Raw genomic sequence first — 12,167 nt, forward strand, 5'->3', positions numbered from 1 at the left:
GTTCGGGATACACAACAAAAGCTCTCTTCCACTTTCATCGAGAATGTGGTGGGTTTGTAAAATAAACGCGAAGTTACTATGTTTTTAGTCAGAACGTGAAATTTGAATGATAAATAGATGTTCATAGAGCCTAACGGAGAAGCGTAATTTATATTCTTAAAGGGAATTTCTGGCATTTGAAGTAACTTTGTGTGTAGACAAGTAAACTCGGAAGAGTTCAGTAATGGGGGCATCGTCTTTTTGTTAGCTAAGTAACCCACTCAGATTAACACCTCAGTCCAGATATGATTTGGGGTGCCCGAGGTAAACCAAGCCCACGTTGAAACTGTGTGTGCTTTCTTGTGGTCGTTGATGTCTCATCGGTCACCTCCAAAGGTTGCTATGAATTCCAGGTGAGGATCTAATGACACATTTTGTAGCACCCTAAACAGAAGAAGTTATAGTTGGTAATATGTGTTCTTCTTACAGTGGACCTGTGCTCACAAAGCAGAATCCCTTCCCACCAGCACCGAAAGTGAGGACGGCACACTACCACCCATCCAGCAACCAACCCCTTTCAAAGAAAGAGAAAAAAACTGTATGTTTTATTTTCAAAAACAGTTAATATACTGCAAGAAAGACAGATTCTCATTGTGATATCTATCTATCTATCTATCTATCTATCTATCTATCTATCTATCTATCTATCTATCTATCTATCTATCTATCCTTTTTGTTCTTCTTGCAGACACTAAGTCCTGTACGTTTAAACCAGCAATCCAGAACAAAGTTACATAATCTAAACCAAGAGAGCCAGCAGCTGTCTAAGAAGCATGACCGTTTTTCCTCCATTGATGGACAACCTGTTCTTAAAGAGTCCCAGGCCTCCACTGTCTTTGAATTCTCTCCTGATAGAAATACTGCCTTATCTGACATGGACGAACCCAAAAAATCTGGAAAAAGGGGGAATTCCAGTGTTTCCCAAGTTCAAGGATGCCAGGAGGATTCTTTGCTGGCAAAGTATGTTTTAATGCCTTCTGTAATTTTCTTAAACAGAACTAAAAAATAGTTTCACAGTGACAATTTTTCATGATTAGATGACAATGTCATAGTGACCCAGATTATTTTTATTTCATTTTGCATGTGACTTCTTTTAACTAAATCTGACCTTTGCTTTGTCAGATATGTAGAGCGTTTTCGCCATGGTCAGCCACAGAGTCGAGAGGAGCGCCATCAGGTGGCCTCTGCCAGTGGAGAAGAGCAGGCACCTTTTTGGTGGATGTCACATTCATCTCTCAGCAGTTCAACACCAACTAAAACAACAGACAAAGGTGCACTATATTTACAGTCATTGGTGTATTTTATTCCCCGTTACCAGCTGCTTAATTCTATCGAATCCTTCTGTGTACTGTATTTCTCTGAAAAGATGTTATCCAACTTCTGAAAGAGGACCAGGATGCTGCTCTTTATGATCCATCTGCACGGCGTGACCATAACAGATCCCCTTCTCCCTACAGAGGATCCAATAGTGTGAGTTGTATTTATAAGCTAAGAAGAAATAAGCCATAATGTATCAATTTTTGTAGCAAATCTGCTTCTGTTTCTTGGAAAAAAAAAACAGATCCATAAGATGGGGGGAAAGGCACCACCAATTATTCAGTTTTTATTGTTTGTGTATGCTGTCACAGTGGATTATAGGGTTTACATTGTCCCTTGATTTACACCACACATGTCCAAAGTGCCTGGGATTCTGATTGTCTGCAGAAGCAACACTTTATTTCGACTAAGTTTGCATATAAACATTTCCATTTCAGCACCACACTCCATTTGGAAGTCTATGTGTTTATTAAATGCCTGGGAAGTCGCCGTTTATGCAACCAGATTTGACACGTTGTTCAGCCTGCTAAGAACAAATGCATTACCCTTTTAATTAAAATCCTGCAAACGTGTTTATTTATTTGGGAGGATTTATTTACACGGTATTGCAAGTCTTTATATGAAAAAACATGTTTTTTGTTTCCCAGCTTTTGTCCGACACATCACAGGGTGAATTTGATGACAGGGAGATCCTGCACCTTCAAGAAAAGGCCAGCAGACTTCTTCTGAGGGGGTATAAAAACTGTTGAGCAATATTAAAGATAAATGGCTTCAGTTGTAGTAACTTTTTTTTTTTCTAACAGTGAATGTTCTGTGAGTGATGGATCTGTCCCTGTCAGCTCAGAGGGGCTGGGATGCTCAGATTTCTCCTCTCCCATCAGTATAGATGAGCCAGTGAAGCAACCTTTGATTCCCAGTTTATTCAAAAATACTACTGGTAGGGGAAGAGTGTGGACTAGAATACCTTTTGTTATTTATAGACAGATTCTATTTTGCGTGCTGCTGTGTTTTAAACTGTGTGTTAACATTTACAGCAAAGGCCAGCTCAGACTCAGCTCATGGTGTGTCCTTCCAAAAATCTGTCATGCCTTCTTTGGTGCCTCCTACCCGTCCAGAGGAAGACATATTGTTCCAGTGGCGTTTAAGGAGGAAAATGGAACAAGCCAGAGAGAGGCCCCTGTCTGTGCAAGCCTCCAGTCCTCATGCATTTGGTTGGCAGTCCATGAGGTTAAGCTATCCCTCCATCAGTGAACAAGCTTACAAGGTTGGAATCAAACTGTTTGTTACATTATCCATATTCTTTGCACAAATTTACAGAATAACATTAATTTGCTCTTCAGGAACAGCAGGGTACCCAACCCCCTCAATTCTCACAAAGAGATACTCATTCACACATCACTGATGCCCAGCCAGAAACCACTGAGGCCCAGAGGTTCTGTCCCCCAGCTCCAGGCCCTTCGCTATTCCCCACCATCAATGTTTCTGGTTCAGTCCCTCAGCTGCAGAGCATTGCCCATGTTCCTTCCCACATGCATTTTCTCTGTGACGTCTTGCCATGTCCCATCCAGTCATCTCATGCCAAAGTGCACCAGAGCATTTCACAAAGGTTAGACGAGTCACAAACCAAAGTTCTTCACAAAAAGACCCAAGTCCCCGAAAGCCTTGGAGAATTAACTCTTTGTGAACGCGTGTCACTCACTCTACCTGCGCCATCTGAGAGAGAGTGGCCTGATCACCAAAAAATGTCTGAGAAGAACAAGAAAAAGAAAATGGGGATGAAGCAATCAGAGGTAAATGGGAAGGAGGAAGCAGCACTCGCTAGACAGCAAAAGAAATCAGCAAGGTGAATTATTGAAATATGGGCACTGTTTAAAAGTCTTAGTGATAAAAAAATATGTGTTTGATACCGTTAACATTTTGTGGGATTTATTCTTCACAAACAGGAATTCATTACATCAAAAGCTTCCCAAAAAGGTCACATCATGTAAAGAGCAGCAGCAACCAGAGAGAAGACAGGAGCTTCCCAGTGAAAGCTGTGCTGGTGATCATGAACCACCACCATCTCCTATCCGCAATGCATTAGGACAGGTAAACATGCAAATGTTCAGTGTTATTTCTTTATTTGAAGCCACAGAGGCTGTGTGCATATTTGGTCTTTTCTGGTTTTTCTCTTCTCCCACATTTGTGACATCTCTGCAGTATATTTGATAAAGTGAAAGAAAGCTGTCTGTTTGTTCTCAGACTTTGGCAATTTATGATTGTTTACAAATCTTAATTAATCATTTGTAAAGGCCACTGACAGATCTGGTCTTTAGAAGACTGTATATGAAGTATTTAAATAAAATACACACAAGTTTTTATTGAATATAATTACAGGTCTACCTTCACTATGCATGTCCGCACATCTTTTTTAGATGCCACACTAGTCATAAGGTTCAATGTGATCAAGGTAATTAATATGCATTAACTGGGGTGTTTTCATTTGACCTTAACAGGTAGTTTCAGAGGTACTGTTTCCTACGGTGGATTCCTCTTCTCCAAAAAAGATTCCTGTTTCATCTGATTCTCCTTCCTGCACCGTCTCTGCACCTTCACCACCGCCAATTCCTCCAAGCAATGCCCTGAACTCTATGGAGGTCATTTCACAGCTGCTGCAAGAGGCCGAAGGTAAGCTTATGGTGGCAAAAGGCACCAATCTTTAGCCCGTAAACAGCTGCGGTGATTACATAAATAGATGCTTTTTCCCATATTTTAACTTTTTAGTTCAAAAACCCTACAACAGTTTTTTTTGTTGGTGTTGTTTTTTTTTTGTGTGTGTTATGGGAATTAACATAGAAAAAAACCTGTTATCTCATTCCTTTTTTAAGGATAAGCTTATAATATTGTAGTATCTGTCCTCTCACTCAGATTAAACTTTTTGTTTTAGATTCAGATGAAAAAGAGTTTGGAGATGATCCTCTGTTACAAGTTCTTCGCAAACAGAGAAAATGGGTGAAGGAGCAGATCAGGTAAAACTGAATTAGATTATCACCATTACTGTAATGATTAGAATCCTTTCCTGTTTATATTTCTAGCATTAATTTTTTCTTATAATCTATTGGAATCAATTGACAGTCATGTAAATAGAGTCGATTGCCAGAAAAAGAATGATTTTTTTTTTTATGTTGTTGTTGTTGTTGTTTTGTTTGTTTGTTTTTTGTTAGTGAGGTGGACTCCATCTTAAATGAATTTGTGGAAGAGCAACAAGTTACTTGAAGAACATCAAGAGACAGTTTGTGTAGTCACATTTATTTATTTTTTATTTTATAAAGAAATAAAGTTAATTTATATTTTTGAGGACATTTTTCTACAATAAAGGTTGGAGATGTGTCTCGGTGGATTATTATTCACAACACTGTGCATGTACAAAAGTTGCACACAAAAAGCAGGAGTTGGAAATGCTAACAGAGAATATTTACAAAGTAGAGTGGTTACTTGAAACATTATGTAACATTGAGTATTAGCAGAGCAGTATATACAAACCTTGGAGTGCAGGGAACATTAGAACTGTGCCAGGAACAGAGCAGATGTGTGCTTTGGCACATACCAAGTTCTGCTGCGAGTGCAGGAGCTTGAAGTTATTGCCATTTTTGTCAGTGTGACCATAAAGGCTTCCGCTGATTTATTTTTGTGTACGGTAAGGATGGCAGAGGTTTTAGTGTCGTCTGTTAATGCAATTTAAGTAAGAGGTGTGTAGCTCTGAGTGTGCAGCATAGGTGCAGATATGATAAGGATCCCATCTGGAGAGACCGCTGACTCCAAAGCCATGGTGTCCACTCCCTTTGGAATGCGGTAGCGACGGTTAAACTGCCGTGTTGTAAATCCAGGACCGTCCTTCTAACACAAAAGAGATGAGATGTGAGATGTGTAGCACAAAAATGGAGAAAAAATATCCATGTACCTCAGCATACCAACCTTTCTCTCTTCATGCTTTCCTTGCACTTCTACAAAGTCTCCTATGACTTTGACGATCAGGTCCTCTGGGTTGAAATGTTTCACATCAACTTGAACTGTAAATCCGCTGTCATCACAGGTTACCTAACAACAGGAGTCAACACTTCTGCATGATTAAACAAGACATAAAGTTCCTTACAGCAGCCTGCACTCAGTAGATATCCTTAACCATATTTCAGTGTGGGGAAACTGAAAACAGCTTTTCAATAAGACGTGGATCTGACTGAAAGCTCAGAAAAATGTAAAGGACTCCTTTTTTTCCCTTTTACTTTAAGCCAGGGGTTGTCAAACATGTCCAGGGGCCAGAATTGGCCTGACAAAGACTCCAGTCTGATCCACTGAACTTCTTTTGAAAATGTGGAGGGGACACTTTTTTTGTGTACTTTTACCTGTATTTTTGGTGGTTTAACAGCTTTTACTCCTGATAAATACCTCCCCCGTGGCCATTATTTCTCCACTAAAGTATTAAAAATAGATAAATCTATGAATAAGCAAAAAGTGTTACTATTACAGGACAGTCTGTGCAATGAGCAACCAGGACTCTTTCTGTAATTTTACACATTAAATTTTTACAATTTAAGAGCCTTGATGACAGATGTCTTACATTTACTACAGCAGGATTTCTTTATCAGATGTATTGTTTAAATTCTTTTTTTTTCTTATACTAAGATAAATCAGGGATATCTGCTGGTTAAACCTCTTTACATTGACAGAAAGGGGAGTTTCAAAGGTTTTACACCACAGCCTGACCTTAAGTGGGTATGTGGTTCACAGTGTAAAATGAGTTAAAATGAGAACCATGGACAATTTATACTAACATATGTTAGTATAAAATGTAAATAAATTAAGTGACCTACCTCTGCAGAGCTGGCATTATCAGTCTCTGGAATGATTAATTTTGGGGACCAATTATATTGTCCATAAGTCCCGTTGAGCCGTGGAATAAGAGGTGGTAAAACCTTCTCCCAGGGGATACCACCAGCTGGCATAGTGGGTGGCAGGATGAAGTCCATTTCTAGTAGGCACAAAGTTTGAAAAATCAAGAGCTGACTAAACAGCAGTTAAGCCTACAGCACCCGAGGCTACAAGACATAAAGCACTGAGCAGTTACCTTTGCTTAAATTCTCTGGAGTGGAAAGAAGAGCTCTAGTTACAGCGCTTGTGTTCTCTGTGCTTCTCTCCTCTCTCGGCTCCTGGATGAGACTGACTTGTTGCGTGCCGCGTGTTTTATAGTGGAGTTGCATAATAAGTTGGGAATTCATCCTGGGACACCTTGCTTCTGTTATGTTCTGGACTGCGTACCCTTGGGTGTTCCGGCATGGTCACAGATAAACGTGTAGGCCTATTATTTTGAGAGTGACACAGCTGTTGCAGGCTTATTGTTAATTAACGTTGTTATTGGCCATTATCAAAGTTACAGCATGCAGCCTTTTTACACGGTCAGTGGCACCAATGCGGACTATTCATGTGTAATTATCAAAGCTGTTAAGAGCTGTATGCCTAAGGTTGGTTGTCAAGGAAGGTTTGTCCAAAAATAAATTCAAAAGACGACGTTAACCCTTGTTGGTTGACACCAGACGGACAGTGACAGCAGGGGCGTGCTAAACACATGCTACAGCACGTGTACTACCAGTAAACCACTGTCCTTCCCCATAGTTATGAGGTTTTTTAGACCTTTAGCAATATAATGTAGACATCATAAAATACATTTAGATTGCATATTACTCGAGTTTTGGCTTATTTTTATTGACTGCCAGTAAAATTTTAGATTTCACTTTAAAATTTTCGTTTTAACTTAACTTTTAGCTCTACATGGTCAGTTCCCCGGTATATCTCTGACCTGTTGAAAGCTCGTTCTTCTTCCCAAACACTTAGGTCTTCAGGTCAGAGGTTGCTGTAGGTCACATGTACTAGTTTCAAAATTCGTGGTGATCGGGCTTTGCAGGCAGTGGCACAGAGGTTGTGGGATTCTCTTCCACCATCTGTACAGACTCCACTGACTCTTTTAAAAAGCAGCTGAAGACGTTTCTATACAGACAATCTTTTAATGAACTTGTTGCTTTATGTTTTTATTTTATTGTTTTATATTATTATTTTATTTTTATTTCTGGTTTTTTAATGTGAAACAATTTTTACCTGTGAAAAGTGCTGAATAAATACATTTTACCTACTTACTAGTTCTTTTCAACCACTTCAGTCCTAATACATCAGATTTAATGAGTCAGTTTTATAAATGGACTGCCTGCTTTACTTAGTCTACCCTCTGTGTTAATGCTTTTTGTTTTTAGTGCAGTTCAGTGAAGCCAACTGTCATATATGGTTGCCGCGTTTCCCCCTGTTAGCAGTGTCATTTAAGCTTGGACTGTGACTAAAATTGGCTCTCAATGTTATGACTCATAAAGGATGACAGGGAAGTGGAGACATTTGGAGGGCTTAACTTATTGGATTTCACAACAGGCGCCAGTGGTCGTCTGGGCTTTGGGAGATTTGGCATATGTGACAATGAGAGGTATATACATTCTATAAGGAGACAAAACAGTTCACTGATCACATATGACAAAAAAACAAAACACAACTATACAGGTTTGTGCATTCAGTGGTATAACAATATTCTAACAACTTCCAAATTCAACTGAGTAAGATTGTAACTTGGCAGCATTGTGGATACTTTTTATTTATTCACACAGAAGTAAAAATAGTGCACAATCATACCATACCACAATAAACAGTTCAAAGACAAAAAAAACAAAAACATTAGTGAGTTGTTCATTATCTTATCATTACAAAATTTCCATGATCAGAAACATTGCCTATTTCAAAAGATGAATTACCCTTCTCTAAAGCCAAATAACTTACTCAAATGTCTTGGTGAGCACAGAAATGGTTTTGGGTCCTACATTGTTTATCTCTTGAAGATAGGTAACATTTACTCTTCCATTTAGTTGGATTTAGTTGACCAAAAACCAGGAAAACAACTGCCAAAAATCATTCACTGTTGTTCAGGGAGAAAAATTTTTTGGCCCATTACAGTGGATCATTAGTTTTACTGAGAAGACTAATCAGTTGAAATGAGGGGGGGGGGAAAAACAACCTCAAGGGATACCTAGGGGAATGGTAAAGGAGAGGTAATCTCCCACCTCCCCCCACTCTGCTCTGAAGTGCTGGTATATGGTGATCCACGTGGTGAGCACTGCTACCCATAACAGTAACCCTAGTGCCGAACGCTTCACATCTAGACAGACAGACAGAAAAACAAGCAATAAAATTAGTTACTGTCCAACAGTGGTCAAAACAACACAGTACAGTATCAAGTTGGCTGCTTAAAGCATTGCTTTAAAAACAAACAATACGTACATGGTTATAGGGCAGTGTTTTGTTTTTTTTTTAAAAGTGGGTAAAACCTTTCTCAAGTTCTTATCAGAAAATTAGAATTTAAGCCCAAATTATTCTATACAAGGCCACATTATCATAAGAATTATATTTGTATAAATATAGCAAAAGTACTTACTATATTATTAAAAACTAATTTATTTTTAAAATCCTTTTTTCCCCTTTTAGGTAAGAGATCATGTATATTGATGAATACAACTTCTGTAAAAAAACAAAAAAAACAACCAGATCTAAAAAGTTACTTGGTCAACTTTTCCTACAAAAACAAACTATTTCATTTTCTCAAGCTTATGAAAAGTGCAGTATTACCCAAAACTCTTTAAATAGGATGAAGACACACTTGGTAATGTGCAAGCATGTAAAATGAACATGGAATTCACACTGACAACCTTTGTCAATATCATATGTCATGACTGAATGTTTATTGAGGAAACAAATTGAATCCTACAAGAGTGACATCCAAAGAACAGCTACTGACAAAAAACTACAAGACTGAATACAGAGTGCAAAACTGAATACTAAATACATTTTTAAAAGGTTCTGAAACTCACATGCTTTTATCTGTAGCTGTTCAGTGTAGGCTGGCTTTAAGAAGGCCTCCCGAAAAAACCAAACAACATTGACAAGCCACAGGAAGGGGAGAAACGCAAAGCCACCTGGAGAAATAAATAAAAATATTTGACAGAACTAATCATTTACTAACCACTGAAATATTTTTAGGCGCATTAGTTCAAAATTTCGCCTTAACTTAAAAAAAAAAAAGACTCACAGCCAGTGTAACTAACCTAGAATATACAAAACAGGAATAGGAAGTACAACTGTATAAAAAAGGAACATGAGGATTAATATTAATACTCTCACCTAGATAATATTTTCGGCAAAGGCTGAGCTTCTCCTCATTGGGCAGTCGCTCCAGGTTCATAGTGATATTGTACGTTCCTGCACACAGAAAGAAAACAAAACAGATTACAGTGCTGGACTAGCTCTGTCCAGCATCCAAAAAGAAATATATATATATATATATATATATATATATTTTACAAATAAAGGAATGCTTGTTATACAGACATTTAAAACACGCTCTTCCGCTGATTCTGAGACGATAATAAATCCGCTTTTTACTGCTTGACCGCTGAGCTAGTTCCTCAGATGACTGAAAAATTCACCTCAGGCTAAAGTTAGCAATCGTTAGCTTAGCAACGTAACAAAAATGCGTTACAAAATCGCTTGCTGTAAGTTTCCAGACTAACTCTCCAGATTGGGTAAATGTCGTTATAGAGTCTATCCAAAATTATGAATATCGTACATTAAGGTAATAATGTAATATCTTACCTTATCGTTTCACAGCCAAAAGTTAAAGAAAAACAAAACAATCAACACTTCCTCCTCCTTCTTCACAAGCGCTAGCTTCTTCTTCTTCGAAGGCTAACGCCAAGACTGAGGTGTTTCAGCGCCACCTACTAGGCTGTGCATCAGATTGCAGATTCTGCAATCACAGAATTTGAGACTGCTCCCATCCCACAAAGAACCTGTAGACGGTCACTGGTAGTTATTATTATTATTATTATTATTATTATTATTATTATTATTATTATTATTATTGTTATTATTATTTCTCTACATTTTATTTACTAGTCCCGTGTCCCTTTAAAAAAAATCAACAACTCAGAGTACTGCAGTGCCACTATTAGTACCCCTTGCAGTAAACTGAGAAATGAACAGGCGCTCAATTCAGAGTATCTGTTCCAGTGTATCCTTTTCTTGACATTTTCCAATTTGCCCTGCATTATGTTTTCTTTATTCTGAGCACTGTTGGTGCTTTTGCTCCCATTTTAAAAAGTGCCACCTCTACACTGTCCTGTTTAAGTGACTAGTTTAGCCCCAGTGTCTGCCATTTCAGAAAAATAACACTGACAATCCTTTTCTTCAAAATATAAGTATAAAATTGAAATAGAAAAAGAGAGAAAGTATAAGATATTAAGAAGAGAAAATAGATACTCAAATACAAATTTATCGTAGAAACAAAATTGGGCTGATGTCAAAATAAGTAAAAAATGATCAAATAATGCAATTCATTTTACAGCCTTCTTATCATTTGCAAGTTTTAACAACTTACTTAAGAGTTTAATTTCATTCAGCTCTCTGTTCAAAAATTCAAATTCAAATTCAAATTTTATTTGTCACGTACACAGTCATACACAGTACGATATGTAGTGAAATGCTTGGACAACTGCTCGTGACCTAAAGAAAACAAAAAAGGAAAGGCTATGAATAAGATAGGAAATAAATATGAAAAATTAAAAAGGGTAAATTTAACTAGGAAGGAATAAAATATAAATTAAGGTTAAAAATGAAATAACTGTACAACACAAATTAGAATGAAGGGTAAATTTAACTGGGAAGAATAAGATAAAATATATAAATTAAGTTGAAAATAAAATAATTGTACAACAAAATACACAATATAGAACTATATAAGAATGTATGAAGAAATCTAAATATAAATAAATATATACACAATAACAGCAGCTGTACAAGTATTAACCGGAAATGAAGAATATAGTGACCAGTGTTGTGCAAAAACAAAGTCCAGAAAGTCCAGTGTGTGTGTAAGAACCATATGTGTGGGTCAGTACTGTGTGGTGGTGTGATTGTGATTGCACTGTTTGTGCATGGGTTGGATGTAAAATACCTACTTTTGGAAATAGTAATACAAAATAAAAAACAAAAAAATATAGCCCTGATAACGGAACTAACCAACTTTTACCCTTTTTTTAAAACGCTGATGTTACCTGAATATTTGCATAATATATATTATTATATTATATTTCTTACCCTGATCAACCAGGTCCTCTTATATATGGCATGATCTGCAACTCCGTTAATTAATCCCTAATTAACAATAAATAAACTAAGTGAATGAAGGTTTAAACACCTTCATCGTTAGCCTTTCATTATCGCAATAAGGATTCATACTGCCACCTAGTGTTTGACTATGTGTATAGTCAAGAATGCTGGTAGATGTAACGCATTTAATTATCAAAACATTCATTCAGTTATGCAGCCTTAAAGCAGTTCTCCTTCAATTAAATTTCATTTCAGTGCTACCTCTGTCAATACTGTTAAATGGAGCGATTAAAAAAAGACGGTCACTGCTCTAATAAATGAACACGAAACTCACAATATTGTGCTAAGTTGCCATCTCTGCTTTGAAGATGATCTTGAACGCTGTTAGGTTCCATTTAATTATCCCAATTGTCTTCAAACGCAAAAAGACACAACATTTGACCATTTTTTGAGATTTAATTATTTTTTATGTTTTAATAGTATATACAGCTAAGCAACCTTTAAATTTTAAACCATACCCAGTTGTGTCAAATAACAATTTGACGTACAACCGCACATGTACACGTCACTTTCCCCTCGCT

General features: G+C 37.3%; 3 protein-coding genes across 5 annotated transcripts; 1 reads left to right on the plus strand and 2 right to left on the minus strand.

The window, feature by feature from the left end:
* The first annotated feature begins 11 nt into the window (after positions 1 to 11).
* On the plus strand, positions 12 to 4,725 carry proser3 (proline and serine rich 3). Of its 2 annotated transcripts, none has more exons than XM_080896620.1 (13): positions 12 to 392; positions 469 to 577; positions 728 to 999; positions 1,162 to 1,310; positions 1,406 to 1,509; positions 2,004 to 2,089; positions 2,160 to 2,293; positions 2,391 to 2,620; positions 2,697 to 3,199; positions 3,300 to 3,444; positions 3,852 to 4,023; positions 4,283 to 4,364; positions 4,560 to 4,725. In XM_080896620.1, the coding sequence occupies exons 1-13, from the start codon at positions 352 to 354 to the stop codon at positions 4,609 to 4,611; spliced, it is 2,079 nt and encodes a 692-aa protein (XP_080752746.1). In that variant the 5' UTR covers positions 12 to 351; the 3' UTR covers positions 4,612 to 4,725. The 2 variants fall into 2 exon arrangements, with proteins under 2 accessions (XP_080752746.1, XP_080752747.1); XM_080896621.1 differs by having other exon boundaries at positions 351 to 392; positions 491 to 577.
* Positions 4,726 to 4,873: 148 nt separating this feature from the next.
* On the minus strand, positions 4,874 to 7,860 carry hspb6 (heat shock protein, alpha-crystallin-related, b6). Of its 2 annotated transcripts, none has more exons than XM_080896633.1 (4): positions 6,461 to 7,860; positions 6,207 to 6,364; positions 5,311 to 5,433; positions 4,874 to 5,229 (listed from the first exon to the last, which is right to left on the minus strand). In XM_080896633.1, exons 1-4 carry the CDS (start codon positions 6,609 to 6,611, stop codon positions 5,074 to 5,076), a joined length of 588 nt encoding a protein of 195 aa, XP_080752759.1. In that variant the 5' UTR covers positions 6,612 to 7,860; the 3' UTR covers positions 4,874 to 5,073. The 2 variants fall into 2 exon arrangements, with proteins under 2 accessions (XP_080752759.1, XP_080752758.1); XM_080896632.1 differs by having other exon boundaries at positions 4,874 to 5,232.
* A 131-nt stretch (positions 7,861 to 7,991) lies between these two features.
* On the minus strand, positions 7,992 to 10,179 carry psenen (presenilin enhancer, gamma-secretase subunit). The gene is made up of 4 exons (XM_080896634.1): positions 10,072 to 10,179; positions 9,601 to 9,678; positions 9,291 to 9,395; positions 7,992 to 8,581 (listed from the first exon to the last, which is right to left on the minus strand). Exons 2-4 carry the CDS (start codon positions 9,659 to 9,661, stop codon positions 8,442 to 8,444), a joined length of 306 nt encoding a protein of 101 aa, XP_080752760.1. The 5' UTR covers positions 9,662 to 9,678; positions 10,072 to 10,179; the 3' UTR covers positions 7,992 to 8,441.
* Positions 10,180 to 12,167: the final 1,988 nt, after the last annotated feature.

Source organism: Rhamphochromis sp. 'chilingali' (assembly GCF_963969265.1).
Source record: "Rhamphochromis sp. 'chilingali' genome assembly, chromosome: 11".
In the NCBI taxonomy this organism is placed as follows: Eukaryota; Metazoa; Chordata; class Actinopteri; order Cichliformes; family Cichlidae; genus Rhamphochromis; species Rhamphochromis sp. 'chilingali'.

What these genes read in the sequence shown, in the direction of transcription:
- proser3 (XM_080896620.1), top strand. Translation starts at nt 352, where the DNA reads ATGTCTCATCGGTCACCTCCAAAGGTTGCTATGAATTCCAG. An exon ending in AGCAGACTTCTTCTGAGGGG is followed by an intron (nt 2,090 to 2,159) that starts GTATAAAAACTG and finishes TTTTTCTAACAG; the next exon opens with TGAATGTTCTGTGAGTGATG. An exon ending in TTTATTCAAAAATACTACTG is followed by an intron (nt 2,294 to 2,390) that starts GTAGGGGAAGAG and finishes TAACATTTACAG; the next exon opens with CAAAGGCCAGCTCAGACTCA.
- hspb6 (XM_080896632.1), bottom strand. Translation starts at nt 6,611, where the DNA reads ATGAATTCCCAACTTATTATGCAACTCCACTATAAAACACGCGGCACG. An exon ending in TCCAGAGAATTTAAGCAAAG is followed by an intron (nt 6,365 to 6,460) that starts GTAACTGCTCAG and finishes TGTGCCTACTAG; the next exon opens with AAATGGACTTCATCCTGCCA. An exon ending in GAAAGCATGAAGAGAGAAAG is followed by an intron (nt 5,233 to 5,310) that starts GTTGGTATGCTG and finishes CTTTTGTGTTAG; the next exon opens with AAGGACGGTCCTGGATTTAC.
- psenen (XM_080896634.1), bottom strand. Translation starts at nt 9,661, where the DNA reads ATGAACCTGGAGCGACTGCCCAATGAGGAGAAGCTCAGCCTTTGCCGA. An exon ending in TTGCCGAAAATATTATCTAG is followed by an intron (nt 9,396 to 9,600) that starts GTGAGAGTATTA and finishes TTATTTCTCCAG; the next exon opens with GTGGCTTTGCGTTTCTCCCC. An exon ending in ACAGCTACAGATAAAAGCAT is followed by an intron (nt 8,582 to 9,290) that starts GTGAGTTTCAGA and finishes CTGTCTGTCTAG; the next exon opens with ATGTGAAGCGTTCGGCACTA.